This window comes from Talpa occidentalis, unplaced genomic scaffold (assembly GCF_014898055.3).
Source record: "Talpa occidentalis isolate TD23 unplaced genomic scaffold, MPIMG_talOcc4v2.1 talOcc4.4, whole genome shotgun sequence".
Taxonomy (NCBI): Eukaryota; Metazoa; Chordata; class Mammalia; order Eulipotyphla; family Talpidae; genus Talpa; species Talpa occidentalis.
The window spans coordinates 68517798-68541465 of NW_023604295.1; the positions used below are offsets into that span (position 1 = coordinate 68517798).

General features: G+C 32.8%; 1 protein-coding gene across 4 annotated transcripts in view; it reads right to left on the minus strand.

Moving 5' to 3' along the window:
- Positions 1 to 1198: 1198 nt before the first annotated feature.
- The window catches only part of CADM2 (cell adhesion molecule 2), a 249974-nt gene continuing 227504 nt past the window's right edge, over positions 1199 to 23668 (minus strand). For all 4 annotated transcript variants that reach the window (XM_054700700.1, XM_054700699.1, XM_037525697.2 and 1 more), the window contains 2 exons: positions 4109 to 4234; positions 1199 to 3335 (listed from right to left, as the gene is read on the minus strand). In XM_054700700.1, the coding sequence (XP_054556675.1) occupies positions 3217 to 3335; positions 4109 to 4234 (245 nt within the window). In that variant the 3' untranslated portion in view covers positions 1199 to 3216. The remainder of the gene's footprint in view (positions 3336 to 4108; positions 4235 to 23668) is intronic.

Below are 23668 nucleotides of genomic sequence, written 5' to 3' on the forward strand. Positions count from 1 at the left end.
CCCCTTCTCTTTCTCTCTCTCCCCACTGTCCTACACACACACGCACACGCACACGCACACGCACACTCACACACACACACACCCCACCAGTACTCTATTCATACTCTCTATCTTCATTCTTGCACTCACAAACTTTCCTTTTACTTCCTAATTTTGACAATCATTCTGTCTAGGAAACTCAAAAACGGACAAAAAGAATAAAAGAATGTTGTTTTCACTTTTTTGATGGAGGACAACCGATTAACACACTAAACAGGACACTGGAAGGGAAAAACTACTTTTGATAAAAAATAATGTTCCATATTCTACTAGGGGTGTGTGCGTGTGTGTGTGTGTGTGTGTGTGTTTGCGCACATTCCTCACATTGAGTCCCATAGCTACTGTGCTCACTAAGCAGAGACTGAATTGGCTTTATGTGCATACTAGTGTGCACGATTCAGACACTACTAGTGACATGGTTCTATTTAGAAATATTAACTCATTTTTTGTGGCTTTTATACAAAGGGGAACAATTTAAATTTACTTCCTTGTTTAGTGAAAATAATTTTTAACGCTAGGAAAATATAATTCATTGCAGTTTTTTTTTTTTTAGTAACAGAAACTGATAACTAATCAGATCAGTATTTTTAAATGAACTGGCAGAACTTTTGATTAAAGCCCACAAATCATACCAGTTAGTTTCTCTTAGAGATTTCTAATGGGTTTATATATTACTGTAATGGGTTAAAAGTCAAAATCTTGAAATAAAACAAATTTTGGATTTCTAATTTTATAGTGCTCTAAATAACGATTGAGTTATTTAAGCAACAATTTAGCAGTTGGAGCCAAGTAGAATATAGATGAAATGAAGAGGGATGTAAATACAGCATCGATGAAGAGTAGCAATTTTGTAAGTGCATCCTGAAATTAGGCTTTAAATAGTAATTGATGATGCAGTTTATACAACTTACTTCTGTAATAAGAACCTTTCCATTTTGTACTAACAGGATGAATTTTGCTTTGTGGAGTCTTTCTAAAGATTATGCATTGAAAGATATGAACAGTTTATAAACCTATTCTAGTTTCAATGTGTCTAGTAGCACCTACCTGATTCTCTCAAACTACCATACTATATTAACATATTATTGCATTTTTCCACAGATGGTATGGGGTGAACTGTAAAAACAAGCATGCAATCACATCAATGCAGACTTATTTCCTTAAAATGTCATACTGTATATGATTTATTATGTTAACACTCAACCACATCATATTATTTATGTTCTGTATATTCTGAAAAAGTGCTGCTTGACTGACATCGTCCTTTTTCTTTTGTAAGAAATCAACAAGATAAATGCTTCAACAATAAGAAAAAACAATTTAAAAATTCTAATGTTGTCTTTAAAAGATTTATACTTTCTGATAAATAAGATACAGCACCCTTGTCTTTCATTTGATATTAATACATGATGTCATACTCAACCATTCTCATTCCCCAAAAATAAATTCCAAGATATTATTTTTAAAACCATAGGCCATCATGCTTTCAGACATCTCAAGTATAGCTACCATATTGTCACATTTGTTTTCTTCTTAAAGGTGCAATGTTTGTGAATGGGAAAATAATTTTTATCTAACTGGATTTTGAATCTTTAGCATATAATAAATTTAATGAGAACTAATCTAGCAATATTATATTTTACTAGAAGAAATAATATGACTTTAGGTTGACTCTGTGTCATATTTAAGAATACAGTATTTCTTAATGGTTAAATACACCAAAAATTTCAGAAATAATCCAGAGAAAGAGACTTTCACCTTGGAGTTAAAAGCATGGCAGAAATTCTCTATTACTCACTGTTTTATAAGTTTGTACCTCACAAAATGCATAGACAGGAATTTAATATAAAGAATTAGTTCATTTATACAGAAAACATATTTTAAACACATCTTTTTTGGCAAACCAACATAGGTAAGCAGTTCTGGAACGGTCAAATTAAAATTTGTAAATTTTTAGCAAACTAAGAGTTTATTTTTAGGTTATTATTCAACTGTGGTTGTAATTTAAAACCTGAGGCTGTGCACTGGTTGTTAGCTTAAAATTACCTTTCCTTATAACATTGTGCTTCCGTTGTATAACAAATAAAAATTAACAAGAACTAGAAAAATTTGTTGTTGAACAGTGCTAGGACATACAGACAAAAATACTAACACATGTTATCTACTTATAATATTGGTTTAAGTAATAATATCTAAAGGGATATAATGGACATTAGAAAATGCTTATTTATGACTGAATTACCTACAGCCAAAAAAGTTAAATATGTATCAAATAATGTTTAAGTGGATTTATTATATGCACTATATACAAATACTAAAATGTCTCAAAATTGTGCCCTATGGATATTTCAGTTCTGTTTAGGCATGTGAATCCTTGTGGAACAAATAAATTATAGAATCAAATTAGAGAAATGGATGAAATCTTTGTTATTCCCAAAGTAGTAAAATGTTTGGATCAATGTATTGGTAAGTGAAGCTAAAATAACCTAAAGGTAGGATCTCTATAATTATATAAGATGTCTGTCATCATTAGAATCCATACACAAGGCTCCTGTATCAAATACTATAATTTCATATAGCAAATTGATGCAGCATTACCAATATAATCTCAAACATTCCAGAATCTACACTAGTGTTTTCAGTGTATGTTTTCTAGGGTATGTTTCCAAATCATGTCTTTGAAGGAAGACATGTAGAAAACATTATTTGTAAACCTCTAATCTCTGATTAAACTTAAGCACATTCGGTCATCACCTTTTCCTGTTCCTTGTGAAACTGTCCAATGGTAAGCTGAGAAGGTATATGATTTGAAGGGGAAAAAGAATGAGGGGGGAAAAAAAAACTTCATACATTTCTTTCAATGTATAAAAACAATTCAATATCATGGTCCAAGGAGATGATTAACATTGTTAAGGCTGTATATTCAAGCACTGTATGTTAAAAGAGCAATGATGTGGAATTTAGGCAGTAAGAAATGTCCTGCATTATGGATGGTACAGTAATTAAAGAATGATGCTTTTGACAGCTGATTGTTGGTATACACTGGCTACTGATAGCAGTACAGTATGGAAGTTAATAAAGGTAGCAGAAGATGGTAGAAATGAATTCTGAAAGATGATAGCCAGTTTTCTCCAGCAGCCAGCCTGGTAAGTAAAACTTAGAATCTTGGCCCACATTTTAAATGAAATACTCTTTTTTCTCCTCAGCATTGACTTGGCTGCCTTCAGCATTGATAATGGCTGTGTCAGCATCTGGTGCATCTTCAGCTCCTTTAGCTTCATTTGTTAAATATGTTCCTGTGAATATTAGAAGAAAAACTTGTTAGTTCTAGGAGACTGGTAAAATAACCAGCATTAAAGCTACATTCATTTAGGAAGGCAGTTATGCCATATTTCCTATACATTGGGACATTTTCTGAGGCATAATAAACCACACAATCTACGCTTCTAAAGTTGTACTGTTTTTTCCGTTTTCAGGTATATACTGTAGATGAAGCTGTGACCAGATTAACTAGAGGCAATAGCCAAAGTGGTGTGGCTAATGAGTACTTTCATTTCTTTAATGATGGATCTAGACCACATGATCATGCAGCTGTAGCAATCAGGGTCCTTTGTTATGATGTTGATAATGAACACATCAAATGCACCATCATTCATTTTGGTAACTACATTTAAAATTGATTATATCAATAGCTTGCTACACAACCCATTGCAAGGAATCACATATATTCCTCCCTAATGGGCCACACATTTTCATAAACTTGCAAACAAAAACAATGACCAAGTTGTTAAAGTTACAGTTGAATTTTAAATATTAAATTTTAAATATTAAAGTCGTAGAAATAGATTACAAACTTGCTTCTGTATTTGTTCTGATCCAGTGACTCAGACCTCATGACTTTTGGCCATTGACTAAATACATTCTCTCTCTCTCTCTCCTCTCTCTCTCTCTCTCTCTCTCTCTCACACACACACACACACACACACACACACACTCAATATTATATGAAGATGTTAGTCTTTAGAATTCTTTTGTCAAAGTTTGGAATACTATATTAAATATTCCCTACCTTTATGTCTTGCCAGATAACGACCAAGCAGAAAAATAGAACACAGAGTGACAAATACAACTACAGCCACTATTCCTCCTATAAGAGCATGATCAGGACCAGTCTGGCCAGCCAGAGCATTGGGATCTAGAAAACAGAAGAAAACATTGTTCAAGTTACTATGTTATTTAAGCACAGAATACATAAATGATTAGAATGAGTTATTGTGAAAATGAGCAGATTTCTATTAAAATAAACTTTCTTGAATATGTATTACACTAATCTTTTAGCCAACAAATATATAGTGTGTGCTATAATATATGTGATATCTGGGGATGTAACACTTGACAAATCAATCACAGTTGTCATTGAGTTCAAATTTTTAGAGAGAGATTTGACTGTGAGACTAGACACGCATATATGCTATTATATCAGTTATGTGTGCTATTTTAACGTGATGACAATAACTATTTTTGAAATGAAACTATATCATGGTAATGGCTATATATTTGTGTAAGTTTTCATTATGTAAATGCTTAGAGGAGAGGAAATTGATGAACTCCTCAAGAAAATATGTCTGGATAGAGGGGAGAAGAGGCCTGGAAACTTAAACATAAGGAAATCCCCTTTGTACAGTCTAGAAAGAAAAAAAATGCTTCCAGAAAAACATATTGAGGACTCTTGAGAAGTACGCTGTGGCTGATCAAAGGGTAGAAGGCATTTAGGGGAAGAGAGATGTTCCAAACTGTATCAACTATTTTTGATGGAATAATTAATACTTGACATTGAGGAGTTAGTGCTTATTGAATTTGTAGCTTTGGAAGAAGTGATGGGAAAGATACAGATTAATAATATATTTTTACATTCTGCCTTAGGAAAATATTAAAGGAGAGAGATGATCCCAGTAGAGTATGCCCAGTTTTGAAGCAGAAACAAAAGGATCAAAAGAAAATCAAGACTTTTTGGGTACTCAAAAGGTGAGAAAATCAATTATTTGTAGAATTTTCACAATACGGATAAAATCGAGTAAAACTTTGAACTACAAAATCCATTATTGCCCAATCCCATAGCAAAGAAGAGACTGAATATACTGTCTACTTTTCAAAGCCCATAATTGTAGATAACTTTGTGGTAGCTTTCAATTGTTTAAAAGTAATTTAGGAGATAGAAAGTAAAGACATAAATTAATCTTAGCAATTAAGCTTTCAAAAGACCTTGGGTATGGTTATAGACACGTAAATATGACAAGTAGTTTAGATGTCCACTATGGCTTTAATGGAACCATTCTGTCAGAGAAGCATATCTATAGATTGAAAAAAAAAAAAAAAAAACAAAACAGTCTCTTTGAAACCTCAAACAAACTCTGGGCCACCAAAGTTGATGAACTCAAGAAGTAAACTGTAACAGCTATGGCCCTATGGAAGATATGTTCCCAAACAACAACTTAGGCCACACAGTGTGACAAACAAGGTTAAATTTCCCAGAGTGGAGTTAGGAAAAACAAAAAAGAACAAAGAGAATCCAGTTTCTTCAGGGAAGTACAACTCTTGCTAATGCAGAGATCATTTGAAAATCAATCTGCCATGTTTTCACAATTGCTATGGACCAGTGACTAAGCAGTATTTCCCATTTTTTCTTTATTTCCAAGTAAGAGTTTTTCCCTCCAGAAGTGCTTCTTCTCCTGGCACAGTTCTATCATTGTGTACTGTGTATGAGTGGAGAGGAGCATTAATAATTTGTTTTTTGGTTCATTTGTCCCTAGGCCCCAGTGTGATGAAGAGGATTGTCTATATCTCAGAATCTTGGTCTTTGAGTTGGATACACTGATTTGATGGAACCATTGGTTGTCTCTTGGTGATCAGAATGGAACAGAGAATTTGAGCTGACAGCAAACTTACTACTTTTTCTTTCAATACACAGAGGTGAAATATTTTCCAGCTTCACTTGCAGTTGAATGTAAATATGCAATTTATGTTTTAGACAATCAAATGAAGGCCCAAACAATAATAATCTCCCACATGTAACACTCCAGGGTTACATACACCTATCCAGGAAATATACAAGTTTAAAATGAAAGAACTAGGAATAAATAAGGTTAGGGAAGCAATCTCTACTTGGAAGAAATTTACCCAGCTCAACTCAGACCACATGCATCAAACTCCTTGAGAAAAATAAGTAAATATAAGGCTCATTTTGAAAAAAACAAAACAAAACAAAACAAAACAAAAAAACATTAAAAGTTAACCTAGTAACAGCAGTTATTGTTAATTTAGATTTCTCCAATATTTTTTTCAATTTTCCCTTAATTTCTGACATCAATGATAGATTTCAAAACAAACAAAAAAAGGAGCAAAAGATAAGCCTTTTCCCACTAGGGAGGGCCCCAAATTTTCTATTTTACAAGCTCTCTTCATAAAAAGGTAAAGATATGTAATTAATTTTATCAAACTTCTTTGTTATGATGTCAAACTTGCTGGTCAGGATTTAAAATGCTTTGGTATGACTGGATTAGACACAGAGAGATTTATGTTGTCATCTACTATACTTTAATCCATGTAAAATATATTTCATTCTATGATATTGTTAGGCAAAATGAGGGGCACCACAGGACCTCCAAATGCCTGCTTTAAATGGGTTCCGTCATTTGCTGCATAGACATACAAACTCTTAGTGCATAAGACCTTCAATAAAGAGAACTTTAATAGAATTAGTGTGCAATGGAGAAAAGAAAGGATAATAGTTTCCAATAAAACACCCAATGTTCCCCACCCCCTTGTGGGTAAATGCCCAGCCAAAATCTCAAAAACCTGGCAAGACGGAAAGCTTGCCACAAATCTAAGTCACCTTCTACTGGGGACCCATAAGAAAGAAGGAGAAAGGGCCAGGCAAGCCTGAGAGGAAAAGAGCAAAATCATGACAAAGGCTGCCATTGCTTGCCTCCTCATGGGTCTATCAACCATATCTCTCTCTCTTTCCATGTCCCCCAAGTTGCTGGTACAAGTCCAAGCGAGGCAAGTGCAGTTGCTTCTTCATATGTCTCTCTGCTCCACATGCCTCCTCCAAGTCTTCTAGTCATTTCTAGCTTCTCCTCACTGCTCAGCTCCACCCTTCCTTAGGTGGGGCAAGGAACCTGGAACCTCCCCTTTCTATGGATATCACACTGCTAGAATTTGAGGTTAAAAGGCCTTCCTGGTGGTGCAGGGTGTTAAGACACAACCTATAAAGCTATCTGCACTCACTATAGCACAAGTTCAATCCCGGCCAGGGAGCTATCCACATGGCGCAGCAGACCTCTCCTGATTTGCCCGCTGCTCCCCTCAGCAATGTACTTCGGTCAGTCTGCCTGTTCAGCTCCTCACTCTGTCTCTGGTGAATCCTCTCACACCCCCCACACCTCTGGACTGTATCCCAGTTCTTATATGCATAAAATAAATAAATCTTTTTTTAAAAAAAGACAAAATAAAATAAAAAAAATAGAATTTGAGGCTAAAGTATAAAATGTAACTTTATTCTTATTGAAAGCCAGTTATTCCCCATATTTCTTTCCTCAATAACTATTGCCACTTACCATAAACTATGGAATGTTTTTGCATATTCTAGCCTATTCTATGTGAGGGATTTCTATGTGCATTTTTTACATTATTTACAAAGTTTAAAAAATATTTTAATTGAGTAGAAGCCTTAGGTCATTTTCAGAACATTATAATTTTGACTTTAATATATATTTAAATATTATTACATTTTCATTACATTTATGCTTCTTTTTTCAATTTCCATTAATTTAGTTTTTTAATATTCTAAAGCATTATGTCTAATATTTGTCAAGATTATAGGTGTCATTCTTATTTGCTGACCATCAAACTTACTAATTTAATTAGAGTTTCCTATGTTCTCCTAAGGCTTTTCTTTTTCTATTTGATGCCACATCCTATTTTCTTTTTCTACTGCAAAGTGTTTTGTGAGCAATAATGACAATATCATCCTGATTATGATCTCAGAACTGCAATAAAAATCTGAATGACTAGTCACAGGGCTCCCTTGATAGTGGTTTGTCTCATCTCAATATCTAGATTTATTTTCATAGTTGCTATTTATCTAAAATTTGATAGTAAAAGTATTCATCCCTTTATGATATGGAGCACATATCTTATCCATTATATTTTGATATTTTCCTTAGATATATTTTCCTAATATGTTTCTAGTTAAGATTTTGCTTCATTTGAAAATCTAATTTTGTATTAAAATTAGAAACTTCATTTATTTTTTGCTTATGAATTCTTTCTTTTCCACTTTTAATAACTGTTTTTCTTTCTATTTTTCCCCATGGGAAATCCAATTATACACTGATAGAAACTAATTTGTCACATACATGCCATTCCTTGTTTACTATTTTTATAATAATTTTACTAATTTACATTTTGTTTTGTTTGTATTTCCCAAGTTCATCTTCTGCTTAGTTGATTTAATATTCTATCACAGATTTTCTTCAGAAAGCATTTTGTAATTATGACATTCTCTATTTAATCCCACTCTGTATTTTGTTACATGTTTTTAGCAGTTTATATTATTGACAATAAAAGTGGTAGGAGTGTAGTATTTTCTTCATTTAAGTATAATTACATTTAAACACCTGGGATATTATTTTTCATTGGTGAACACACATTATTTCTCATTAATTACACTTTTTCACTGGATACAATTGAATATCGTTATTATGTTTACATGTCCTTGCATTTTTTTCTTAGTTTTGTTCTTCCCCCAAACCAGTTTCATTCTTGTTGTTTTATTTTGAAGAAAGGCTGTCTGTTTTAATCCCTTTGCTTATTACTGCTCAGCCATATGTTACACATCAATCTACCTACAGAAATTATCTTTGTAATTGAAATATGGGTCATTTGAGTTGTGTACATAGTGAATGGATTACAGATTGTTGGAGTATATATGATCATTATTGGTAAGAGGTCTCACTGAGAAGAGAGTCCACTGATTTGTTTCATATTTTTAAACTATAATCATTACTTTCACAGTAAAATCTCACATAATATTTAAGTCATTCATTCTCCCCTTTCTTTTCTACATTAGAATAATTAGCTCTGTTAGGTCTGTTTTAAGTCAATTTTCTCTTATATTCATCACTGCATATATTTTAACTTACTTTCAGGTATATTTATTGATATATTAATGATTTTCAGAGAAAATAATTCAAAACACGCATATTTATTTCACATTATTCATGAATATTCTACATATACTCTTAAATTCTATATAGGAAGCCCTTCATCTCATCAACACAAGTCAACATATAGTCCCAGAAATTTTTACTTATGTAAAATTAATTCACATAAAATCATTTATATGAATATAAAGGATGCTATAATTTTGTCTACTGGTAAATGTATTTTTAAAAATCCATCATTCTTAGCTATGCTTTCTATTACCCAACCCCCAAACTGTGAAAAATAAAAATCTGTCCTTAATTTCTATTCTGAGCAAATAAATTATTGAGATTGAGAATTAGATAAGTATCATCGGCACAATGCAAATATAATACATAATTTAAATGGCTATATCCCAGTGGGAATCTTTCATATATCCTTTCTCTTATCCCCCACCTATTGTTACAGCAATAAAAAGATGAAGTACAGATTTCAGAAATATCTGTACCTAGCGCTGAGTCTGTATTATTATTCAGATAAATACACCATGTATCTTTAAAGGCCATTTTCATTCTCAAACATTAGCTCATAGTTTTCTGGGGTTAGTCTGCTAACAAGAGCTCTGACAATACATTAGTGGTCTTTTATTTGACAATGCATGAGACACAAAGAAAACTGTAGATGAAACTTTCTGAGCATCATTGAGTTTGAGTTATTGGACTCTTAATGAAGAACTCCAAAGAAAATTATGTTAAATTGTAATATTTAGGGTTAGCAATATTTGATATTGAGAAGAGTGGAAAATAAGTTAGTATAGTTTTATTCAAAAACTTAATATGGAGAAATCCTTAATTATATATTTCACTCCAAAAACCACTGCTCGATATTTCTGTCATCAAGTGTCTAGTCTATTATATTTTTTCCCTTAAAACTAAAAGTACAAACTTAAATAAACAACACATCTCCAAAGAAAATATCTCACTTTTTAGGATAAAGCAGCAGAAATAATAACTGTTGACAGTTTTTAATTGAAGTGTTGAATTATTTTACAATAATTTTTTTAACTTATCAGATATGATTTTTAGTTTGAACAAAATGGTAAGATTGCAATTAAAATCATTTTATGTAAATATTTTAAAGTGTAGGTCCAAAGTAATTTTTATTAAATGAAAATGGCCATCATTATATAGTAAAATAAAGATGATTTAAATGAAAACTTTGGTGCAATAATTATAATTTTTTAAAAGTGATAAAACTACAAGGACATTTACTAATAAGCATGCTAGTTCACAAATTTGTAAAATTGATAAGAAAGTTAACTATTTTCTTACTAAATAGTTGAAATTTCACAGTTCAGACTACAAACTCCTCAAAGCTGTTTAAATGTCACAATTCAAATTATAACTTCATTATCGACTGTTTAATTTCAATTCAGAAAAATAAATTTGACTAGTGAATTAAGTAGACTAGAAAATTGTTAATTAAATCTGAGGTTAAAATCAAGTTGAGAGAGATCTTTGACAAATTTAGGGATAGAATTCAATGTTAATATTGAAATATTAAAGACTAAGGAGACACAGGAGAGAAAAGAAATTAAATGAAGATAAGCAAGAGCCTCTTATGCAAAAGTCACCAGTTTCCCAATAACAACCATTGGAGTTGTGAAACATTGATTGTGAAGCAATACTCCTAAAATTATATAGTTTTGTAAATGAATGGTAAATCAATAAAATTCGATTTAAAAGAGTTAAATGAATCAAGAGTGGAACAGAGTAAATTTGGACCAGAGTAAAATTGGAATGCATTATAAAAGCCACTTTATAGTCACTTATACTGATATTTTGTGCTCAATTTTGGAGTTTATGGGGGTTTTCAGAAGTGATGAAAAGTCTTGGAGAAATTTCAATTAACAACAAAATGGTTCAAAAATTCTGAAATCAAACTAAGAAAAATAAGTTAGAGATAGGAATATGACCTTTAGAAATAAATGAATCTTCAAACTTACTTTCCCAGTGATTCTGCATTATAATGAAATGATATTTAACATTTATCATTGATTTCCTATCTCTTTGCAAGGATATGCATATATAGCATATTTAAGATTTTGGAAAGTGGAATTTTGCTTTAAACTGCTGCAAATTAAATTGTATACCTCCCCATTTCATTCATATGTTGAAGCCCTAATCCCCAAGGTGATAACATTTGGAGCTGGTATCTAATTAGATTTAAAAGCAGTCATAATGGCAAGGCCCTCATGATAAAATTCCTGTCCTTAACAGCAAGGATGCCCACGAGTGTTCGTGTTCTCTCTCTCTCTCTGTCTCTCTCTCTCTCAGTCTCTCTCTCTCTCTGCATGTGTTTGTGTGTGTGTGTGTGTGTGACCTCCTTCTCTCTCTCTCTCTCTCTCTGCCTTAAGAGGACACAGCTTGAAAATGAAGACCGCTGTTTGCAAGTTAGGAAAAGATCTTTCACCAGAACTCATACATGGTGGCACTCTGATCTTAGTCCTCTAGCTTCTAGAAACCAGAGAAATAAATTTATGTTGTTTAAGGGACCAGGACTATGGTATTTAGTTATGGCAGCCCCAACTGACCAATATAGTTTGGTCTTTTTCAGGTATTATTTCACTTGAATTATGTGAAAATTTAAGACAATGGTAGATTTGGGGAAGTATGGGAAATCCATACTTATCCCCAGTCAACTATTTGTAGACAAATAGAATACACAAGACTGCACAGATCAATTCCTTTTAGTGAGTTAGCTGTAACTGAGCTATACATTGTATTAGGTGCTGTTGTGGATACAAATCCCTGCACTGTGTACACTCACACCTCAGTGTTTCACAGTGGTTTAGATAAAATGATTAACATCAGGAGTATCAGATGAAATCAGTTTGGGGATGGAACTATGGTGCATTACATATGTAGATATAAGGAAATCCATGAAATGAAGCATAAAAGTAAGTAAACATTTTTCAAGGGAAACAATTGCTCTCAAAATTCTGGATTTATAAATTGTTTATACTATACTTTAAACCATTTACTGCTATCTGTTTGACTATGGACAAGTCTCTTAACCTCCTCATCCTTAGAACGTAAATATGACTTATTTCCCAAGGTTGTCAAAGACTAAATATATTACCACACATAAAGGCTTGGAAGATTCACACAATACAGGCACTTCTGTTAGTTATAGGGAGGGTGGGGACAGGGGAAGGGGACAAGCACAAGCTGCTTCCTTTTTCAGCTTTCTATAGTACTTATTTAGGACTTTCTATGCAAAATGGTGAACTAAGTTCTAAGTGTCTGAATCTTTGAATGATGGAGGGGTCTATTAATAGAGGAAGATTTACATAATATGAGATTGGGTAAAATGAATCTGGTGGGAATCTAATGGGTGAAGATTAAATGAGAGAAAAATTAATTGAGTATTTAGTTGTGTCAGGGTCTATGTTATAAACAGTTTACTCTGTTCAATGCATCCAAAGTGTTGACTCAGAAAAATCATGGTTATTATTAACAAAATGATCAATAAGCCAATGCACAACTTGCCTAAGCAAATTATTGGAATATTCTTTTGGAAGACTTTAAAAATAATTATGAAAGTCAGCTTTCAGGAATGATCAAATGATTCCTATTTTGAGAACAAAAGTTTGTGAAGTACTTTCTAATGTTTCATCTTTTCACAAATTTAATTCTCTTTTCCTCTACCATGAAGAAAAGCTCAATGTCCATATATGCTAAGTGACCTTCTGTTAGTGCTTTTTTCCCCTTTAACATTCTTTCCCTCTGGGTATGCAAAGTTCAAATAACAGTGATCTGTTCTTCTTGTCAGTTCATCCTGAATCATTTCATTCAGAAGTTTTTTCTCTTGAGTCAATTCTCTTGCTTTAGTTTTATCTTTTCCCAAAGATATGCCTTTCCTTAAAGATAAAGGTTTTGTCTAGACCTGTAACAAAGATACAACCGCACTTTTAACAGTTCTTAGGACCAAGTAAACTAAGTGATGGGGTGATATTAAATTCTTATACTGAATTTCAGACAGAACTTATTTAGACATCAATTTGCTGTTCTAAGCAATGGATAACTGCTCCTTCATGATATTGAATTACTTGTTTAAATATAGAAATACTGTTATTATATAAATATTTTTAAAAATTAGTACTCAGTAAAAATGACTCACTAGATTTGTAACTTAATGCTTTGCATAATTTGACTCTAACATTAAGTTTGAATTCTTTTGCTATGTATTTAAGATCCTACTTTCCCTTATTAAATAGACTAATGCTTCAGAAAAAGGTTCATTATGGAAAAATATTAGAAATAGCTATACATATATGGTAGTGTGGCCAACCACTCTAAGGCACTGGATTTAGAAATAGCCATACAAAATTTATGGAGAGAAAATTATATATTGTCCTTTGGTAATATATGACATCAGGAAAGTCCCTGGATAGAAAACATCATTACAGTCACTCAAAGATCATTTAATATCTTTTAATTATAGGTAAAATTACTGTTTCTGACAAAAAATGCTTAAGAATATTCTCTAAAGGATAAAACCATGAAAACAGATTGTCCATTGTGTGTGTATAGTGATTTCCACCTAATTTTAACTATCAACAGATGTATAGGCACTCTAAATCTATGAGTTTTAATTTAAAGCCACATCACACAATACATTTGTAGTAATTGATTAAAAAGACATTCCAAAGAGAACAACACTTAACCTTTCCACTTATAATGTATTCATTGTTTCATACATTTGTTTTCATAGCCAGTGAAATAAACAAATGTCACCATGTTTCCATGTGTTATAGTAGATAGTCTTCCTATTCTGAAAGATTTTCATTATAATTATACAATCACTTTTTTTTTCAGTTTTGTATTGAATTTAGTATTTTAAGTTTATTCATCTTAGAGATATAATCAATTTATAAAACGCTTCTGCAAGAGAAGTATATAATTGTCAAAGGTGCAAAAGTAAAGTGTAATCATATTTGATACTAATTTTATGCATTGGACTACAGATTTTCTTTACTGAGAATTTTCTACTCTCAAGATCGGCTCATCATTTTTCAAGACTTAAAATTTTCCTAATTATATAATATCAAGTTTACTAATTAGTAATTATAAATTATTATGTGCTGGACCAAACAAAATATATACTTGAGTGAGAAACTCTATTTGTCCTTGAGAACAAAAATTTTAGTGGAAAATATCTCCTATCATGGTGTTTTCTTATTCTTAAATAAAGTAGATTCTGGCATAGTTTTCTTCATTTCACTGATCTTCCTTTCTCTCGTGAAATTGGGATAGTATTTCCTTGACTACTTCAAATGAGGAAATTTTTCAGCTCTGAGGAATTTGAACAATCCTAAGAGGACTCTCAACCAGAAGAGTAGTGTAGCTATTAGGACTGAGGGCCCTTCACAAAATGCTTCACCATCTTTAGCACTGACACCCAGAAGGGGAGAGAGCTTGATAGGAGAATATTACCTGTGTGATAATAGCAGGAGAGTGGAAGAAAAGAAATGGTTTTGAAAGTTTTCTATATGATCAGGAGAACAAAGTAAGTTTTTTGGGTTACCATGGGGTTATTTGGTGCTTAGAAAAGTCAACTAAATTATCAGTTAGGCATATGACATCATGGTGTAACTTTCTGCATTAAATAGCATTCTCACTTTAAGATCAGAGAAGAGCTGAAATAATATCACTCTCAGAACACTGAGATGCAGGTACTACTTTCATTTTGAACTTTAAGTTTCAGTTTTGTCTATCTATAAATAGGGTTATATGCCTATTTTTTACTCTTCAGAGTTAATGCTAAAATCAACATAAAGAATCCACACATACAAGTCACATCTAATAGGTGCTCAATAAATATTATGTGCATGACATGCAATTTATAAGATCAGATATTGTAAATAAGCATGCAATTTTTGTTTTGTAGGGTTTTTAAGAAAAGTATTCTCAAATTCATTCTATAGCACTCCATTATTTTACATTTATGTGATCTGTAAAATGTTATTCTTTTCTTATACTATTGCCTCATGTCTTTCTAACTTTTAACTGTTCTTACTTCAATGTCAACAATACCTCACTCTCTGCACATCGCTGATTTTCGCCTACACACATAAAATGAATAAATGGGAACAACCATTTAGAAGGAAGACAAATGGCTAATATAAGATATTGCCATAAGTCTTCCTTGGCAATATGTTCTAAAAAATGTAAAAAGATGAATTAAAGTATTTTGTCATGGAATAGAGGTTAAGTAAATTACAGGCATGGATTTGTGCGGAAGAATAAAATGTAGATTTAAATACATTTGTTCTTAAAGTAAATTTTAAAAAAAGAACATGACCTGAAATAATTAAAGTTAGCATGCTCTTAGAAGAAAAAAATAGGAATTTTTTAATATTTCGAAAATACAGTGTTTGACAGTAAGAATATTTCTAACACTCATCAATATTCAAAGGTTTAGGCTGTGCTAATTATTATTTTTGATAGCTGACTGCATGCAGCTATGACTGTGATGAAAGAATAAATTCAAAATTATGGTGAAAGATCTTTTGTTAGAACATGTTCATTTTCTTAATGGTCCAATATGCTATAAACACGTGATTCCTTCTAAAATAAATACCCATGTGATCTCTTACATATTTATTATAAGACTAGTCAGTTTAGTCACATAAATTGTATTAGAGTATTATTTTCAATTGATTGTTCTGGTGATAATTATAATCATCATATTAACTCTGCTCGCATGTATTTTTTGAAACCACTGAATGGTCATTGAACCAGTTTCCAGTTAAAATAGTGAATATATTCATAAGAATATAATGTACTCGTCCTATTTACACACCATACAGGAGAGACCATCATGTACAAGTGGATGTTTTAAATAATAAAATCGTAAACTTATTGAGACCTATTTTTCATGTGTTATATTACATTGAAATAAAAAGAAAATCCTACTATCTTCCCTTTACTGGTCATTTATTCACTGTGAGACCAATATGTTACACGACCTCTCCCTGTCTCAATTTTCAAAGATATAATGCAAGATAATACTATATGCCACACAGAAATTTTGCGTGGCTCAGATGAGGTGATACTTAGTATAATGCTTGACCCATCAAAGATAATAACAGTAATGATTAATGTTTATTGAAAGCATTAACCATATCACTCTTTACATTTATTAAGTATTAACTTATTTTAAACATATACCAATCTTAAAGCATAGTTGCTATTTTTATGCCAAATTTAGTAGATTTTTTTTTAAAGTTTTATTTTATTTATACAAGAGCCAGGGTACAGGCTAGATGCGCCGGAGTGTGAGAGGATTCACCAGAGACAAAGCAGGGAATAGAACTGGCAGACTGATGAAATACACTGCTCAGGGGAGCAGAGGGCAAGGTAGGAGAAGTCTGTTTGGAGGGTTGCTCCAAGGCCAGCGGGGATCGAACCGGCATTGCAGATGCTGCAGACAGCTTCACAGCGCAGTGCTCAACTACCTGCACCACCAGGGAAGCCCCAAATTTAGTAGATTTTATAGTAAATATTTAATAAATGTTTTTATAATTATAACTTAGTTTCCACGCTTCAAACTGAAAACAGAACCTAATGGAAGCTGATTTGGACTGGTATATATAAGTATTTTCAGAGGCAGAGGAATTATCAAGAGGTTATATCATGATTCATGAGTACTAGAAAGTAAATGGAGGACTGAACAGCAATGTTCATGTGGATTATGTTTACATGGAGCCAGATCTCTGAGTTAACTCTGCTGGAATTTTACAATAATGTTTTCCTCAGAATTCATGCTAGAAGAAATCTCTAAATTTGATAAGCTTTCTTCCAAAGTCCTTTTCAGAAGGGATTCCCTTCCTAAGCTTTCTCTACTTAAAACATTCCATGAAGAGATTGGAAGAGATGAGTGAAAGACCAAGCCTCACTGAGTTTCTTCCTCTTCCCATAATCCAGAACCTAATTTCCAATATAGTCAAAGCTGTAAATGGTGACTAGATTTGGCAAATTCACAAATAAATCTACTTGACAGAAAAGGTAATATAGAAAAATATCTTTAGAATTTAAATTTTTATTTTAAAGAAAAAAATTAATCTGTTAATTTAATTGATGAGAACATATCTAAAATAGTATATTTAGAAAACAATTCAGTATCATATTTATTAATCATGGAGCCAGTAAGTAGGTGAATTTACTCAACTAGAAGAAGGACTTTGGAAGAAAGCTTATCAAATTTAGAGATGTCTTCTAACATGAATTCTAAGAAAAATAATATTGTAAAATTCCAGCAGAGTTAACTCAGAGATCTGGCTCCATTGTATATACTTCATATATGTAATACTTGTCAGAATACTATATCTACACATTTAGAATTTATAGAGTATTAGCTTATTGATCTAGATAGTGAATGTAATGATGGAAGTAATTGTGTGCATGTTTATGAGCATAAAATAAATCTGACTGTTCCCAAAATAGTGAATGTTTGCATGAACATACCCTGCTTAAACGATGATGCTTTCAATGTAAGCATATTTGAAATTTGCATATCTTATGAATTAATAGACTGGTTTTCTTTTTAATTTATTAAATAAGTATGCAAACTGCAACTAACTAAGCCTGTAACAAATTCTTCAGAGGATATTGACTTAAATATTAATGAGTGGTAGATATGCCTACAAAATAATTCTGCCATTACAAGTTAATATGAAGTATGATTATATGTAAAATTTTGTCATACAGCATTGTTAAAAAGCACTGGGCTTAAATTCCTATTATGCATAAAATATAATTATTCATTTTAACAATAATTACACAGCATTTTGTAGTCCAAGCATACAAATGAAAAGACTTAACTGATACTTCTGAAATACATTCACAACATCATTTAAACCAAACTGAAGAAAAATGGAAGTGGCAAAGTCAAAAAACTTGTACCCTATATTCTAAACTGTGTCTTATGATCATAAATGTAGATTTCTAAAACCATTTGAAGTGTTACCTATATTAGAAAAACTCAGTTAAGTGACATCCTGTGTAGGAGCAAGCCCAGCTATTATTCCCTACTCTGTTTTCTTTTCTATTTGTGTGTCTCCTTTACCTTCACACTTTATTCCTGACAGAGTCAACAAATTGTGTGGAGGTTTTTCTCCACACCAATCAAGTGTCCATGATACCAGCTGAGTGCTTTACAATTTAACTCAATTCTGACACTATTACACAGGCTGAAGACTCAGTTCTACAAAAATGATCCACCCACTTCAGATGTCATTTACCAGGAGTGTGTCCCCAGGTTATCCACAACTTTTGCCTGATTGCCTACAAATCAGAGGTTCCCACAACTGGCTTCCTCCCACTTTGAGTTTAATTTGCTAGAGTAGCTCATAGAACTCAGAGAAACTTACATTTAACAGTTAAAGGGTGGAGAGAGGTTTAACAGAGGTTAAAGGGTGGAGATGAACAGTTAAGTGAAGGTCTGGGAGGACCCCAAGCACTGGACCTTTCATTCTCAGGAAGCTGGGGTGTATCATCTCCCGGTATGGATGTGCTCAACAACCCAGAAGTTGGCTGACTCCCTCTCTGGGATTTGATGGAGGCTTTCTCATGTTGGCATAATCAAATATTGACTCTATTTCCAGTCCCTTTCCCCTCTCTGGAGGAATGTGGGTTGGCTGAAAATTCCAAGTTTCTATTCATGGCTTATTCTTTATAACTAGTTATCAGTCATCCTCTCTAAGAGCCATTGATAACCCCCCAGAGCAACCTCAGTGATGTTCCTAATGCTCTTATCACTTAGGAAATTATAATGGGGTTGGGAATTTTATGGTAGGAAGTGGAAAGAGAGAAAAAAATATATATGCACATATATATGTATATGTATTCTATTATATCATGGCGTCTAATACATAAGAATGTCCTAAAATTTCAATGACAGACTGTCAATTTTTTCCTTTACTTCAGCAATGCACATATAATTTAGAGGAAGTTGTCCTTCATGATATAAAACCTAAATAAATTATATTTTAATTGTGATTAGAAAGCAAATGTAGTCATAATCAATCTCTCAAATTTAATACAATCATTAATTTCTATTTCTATAATAAATGGAATGTTGTTTAGTTTCCTTTTCCACCTTTCTCCCATCTTCCCATAAAGTCATTTTTCTGCCCTCTTTTCAGTGTCCGTCAGTCACCAAGAGTTCAAATCCTCTTGCAAGATAACACACTGAGAAAATAACAAAGAATTAAATAATTTTTTCAAGGTCATATTTTACAGCCAATAGCTCAGTACAAAAAAAATATTAACACCTGCTTCTCTATTTTGTTCATTGACTCATAATTGTATTTTTTAACTTTATATATGAGGAATTTTAGATGTATATATATAATCAGGCCTCCCTAGTGGAGCAGGTGGTTGAGCACAGTGCTATGAAGCTGTCTGCAGCCTCTGCAGCACAGGTTCGATTCCGGCCGGCCAGCAAGAATCCCACATGGCGAGGCAGACCTCTCCTGTCTCACCCGCTGCTCCCCTCAGCAGTGTGTTTTGTCAGTCTGCCTGTTCTGTTCCCCGCTCTGTCTCTGATGAATCCTCGCACCCTCCTGTGCATCTGGCCTGTACCCCGGTTCTTGTATAAATAAATAAAATAAATCTTTAAAATATATAGATATATAATTAGTAAGTTTTTCTTCTGCTGTTGTATGAATAAACAAAACAAAATGAAACTTCAAAATCCTCCATCAAAGAATAGAAGAACTTTCTTTCTTTTAGGAAAAGAAAAATTTACCATGAAAATTTGACATGTTAAGTCTTCTCTGATAGTCTTGAGAGGCTCAAACTATACTCAATCAACTATGAATTAAGTCACCTGAACAATGTATTTTAATCTCACTAAGTTTTGGTTTACTCCTCTGTAAAACATTGTTTACTGATCATCTATCTTGTAGAACTGCTGTGAAGGTGAAGTGAGATTTGACATGGAAATTTTTCAGAATGTTGTCCAGAACAGAGTAGACAGTACATTTGTGTTATTTCTTGCTTATGCAATTGCTACTATTTAAGATCTAATTTGAGATGATATCAGTGATTTTAATTGCAATAAAAAGGTCATCAACTTAAAGATACTCTCAACTGAAATATAAGATAAGAAAATAGCTGTGCATACCACATTGGCTAATGTGGACACAGATAAATTACGGATATAATGATTTTATCTCTTAATTAGCATTTTAATTAGAATGAAAAATCCTATACCAATTTATTAGGACAACAGTAATAGCCATAGAGTTTTGACCAAGCAATAAAATTTTTAAAGTCATTTCAGAATGTGTGCATGATTTAATTAACATTTCTCACTAGTTATGTCATCAATATTAATAAAAGTCTATTATTTTTCCTTTTTAGTAATATTCTGCTTTGTGTATTTCAGTTTTAATTATATTTTCCCTTGAAAAATATCAATAATATATCAGAAGATGCCATATTTTTGTGATTCTTTCAGAAGACTATGTATTTCATTTTTTGATTCCTTTTCATGACATTGAAAATAAAATTACATAGTCATAATAAATATTTCTAATTTTATATATATAGGCATATATATACATATATGTGTGTGTGTGTGTGTGTGTATCCAAATGGTCAGGTTTATTATAAAAAAGGAAAATAAAGGACATTTGCACAGACACAAGCAGGCAGAAAGAGCTGCCTGAAAAGGACAGGTTTGTTAAAAGACAGGCCTGTGTAGTCACAGACAGCAGCCTTGGGAGGAGAGCTGCCTCTGCGGCTTTGCAAAGGGAGAAGGTTGAAGAGAAACGCTTGCACAGTCACAGGCAGGCAGGAGAGCTGCCTCTGGAATTTGTAGGTTTAAGAAAGAGATGCCTGCATAGACACAAATGGACAGGATTGCTGAAAAATCTCTAAATCTTAATGAAATATGTAGCATTAAGTTAAAGTGTTAATTCTTATCTCTCATACTCTTGTCCTTCAGAAATAACCTCTATAGGCATATACCTCAAATAGGCATATTATTTCATTTCTTATATATAAAATAAGGTTCAGCTTTGCTTATCATGTCTTTGTGCTATATAAAAATATTGATGTAATGCAGTTAGCATTTACTAATCCAATGTTAAATAAAATATTGCTGTATTTTTCCTAACTCATAAATTCTGAGATGTGGACATTGTGAAATGTTCTTTTTCCTTGCAATAATCCAAAGAAAACCTGATATACACTCACATCCACAAAATTTAAGTATAGCAAAAATCCAGGGTCCTCTGTTTGGAGGTAGTAAGGAAGGGACATGTCTTTGTTGGTGTTTCGTTTAATTTTATTTTGTGAGATATTTTCCATGTCAATCCATGCTAATTCCATTTCACTTTACTTACTCACCGCTCATTTGACTGAACAAAAGATTAAGCAATATTTTAGAATGATGTTAACCTTTTAAATAGGTTAACAAAGCTTTTCCTTTTTCTTACTTCTGTGAGATTCAACATGATTTGTAGTAATACTCTAGTCTAGGCAGTGATAGATGTAAATTCTATCCAGAGGGCCATGACTACATCAGTCTGCTATTGCCACACTCATTTCCTGACTTCTCCTGAGACACTAATAAGGCCTTGAATCAAAGGTCCAGTGTAATTACCATGTGTATTTCAGTTTAAATAAATGTGATAAAAGCTTCCATCTGGCTGTTGATCAAACATGTGGGAAGATGCTGATTTCCAGTGACATATTGCAATATGTCTTTTGTAATAGTCCCTGATGCCTCCTTGTAAATTACTTACAATTGGGATTACTTGACTTAGGCAGACAGAGATATTACTCACTTCTTAAGTGTTGCCCAGTGGGAGTTTGTGAGATGCAGTCTAATCTTATACTTGTTAAGGAAGACATTAAGAAATAATGGAGCCATGCTTATTTTACTAAATGACAATTGTGCTCAAACTCTTTGAAAAAGGCAAACTCAATATCATAGCAGCCAGAAACTTATTCTTGATGACAGAAAACAACATCTAAAGGGGTTGGAAATTAAAATACTAGATACATGTTTGGTTGTAATATAGAATGCCCAAATTTTGATAAATGAATGAAATCTGGATATTGACTTTAACCAGCAACAACAATAGCATAATAAAAGCAAAGAGAGCTAAGTGAATTTTTGGTCAAAAATTTCACAGATACTGTGTCAATCACTGTCACATCAATATATTTATTTTTAAAAGGAAAACAAACTAAAACATTGGCTTCTAACTAAAATACTGGTAATGAATAGGAAGGGTAGGTAAATATGAAGATTGGGAGGACGTATTATTTTGGAGTAGTGTAAAAGTATATCCAATTAAAACTCTGTCATTGACTAAATGGAAACATGGATAGTTCATTCTTAGATTTTATAGCTAGAATGTGGGCTCTGGACTTAGACCTTCTAAATTAGAATATGACTGTCACTTTCAAGCTGTGTTCAGGACCAGTAAGAGCTTCTCTGCACTGAGACTTGTCAAACATAAAATGAGAACAGAATAGTATTTACTTTATAGAGTTACTGTAAGAGTTCAATAGACTTACCTATATGAAATAATTAACAGTGCCTAGCACTGAAAAGAACTTTATAAGTTTCCACTATTATTGTCGTTAAAATATCAGAAAATGTCTTCATCTAAGGAAAAAAAATACCTTATTGTATGGATAAAAAGAATTCCATTTAAAAATAATAGAAAAGGGGCCTCCCTGGTGGCGCAGGTGGTTGAACAACACACTGTGAAGCTGTCTGCAACCTCTGCAGTGCGGGTTCCACCCCAGCCGGCCGACGAGAATCCCACATAGTGTGGCAGCCTCTCCTGCCTCACCCACTGCTCCCCTCAGCAGTGTATTTCATCAGTCTGCCTGTGCTGTTCCCCACTCTGTCTCTGGTAAATCCTTTCCCCCTCCCGCACATCTGGCCTGTATCCTGGTTCTTGTATAAATAAATAAATATTTTTAAAAAATAATAGAAAAGGAAGCATAATAAAAACAATTCTTTTGTTTTCCTTATAGATGAGAATGGACAATCAGAGAATTGAAACCAAGGGATGGGGCAATGTCAAGGACTGTCTGCCTATGTAGTCCAAATTGAGCAGCTTATGTTGTATAGTAGAGAGTTGTTGAGCATTGGATTATGAGTGCATTTACTCTCCGTTTTCAATAACTCAGAATACCTGGAAACTGGGATAGGGCTATTGGAATGCCTACCTTTAAAAAAGAAAAGAGTGATTCCAGAAATTAAAGACCAATATAATTATCTTCAACTTCCCAGAAGAATGGTAGAACATGTCAGTCTATCAATTTAAATCACCAAGAACAGCACAGAAACGTACTAGCTATCCTCCCAATTCAAACAATGACAGCTCCTA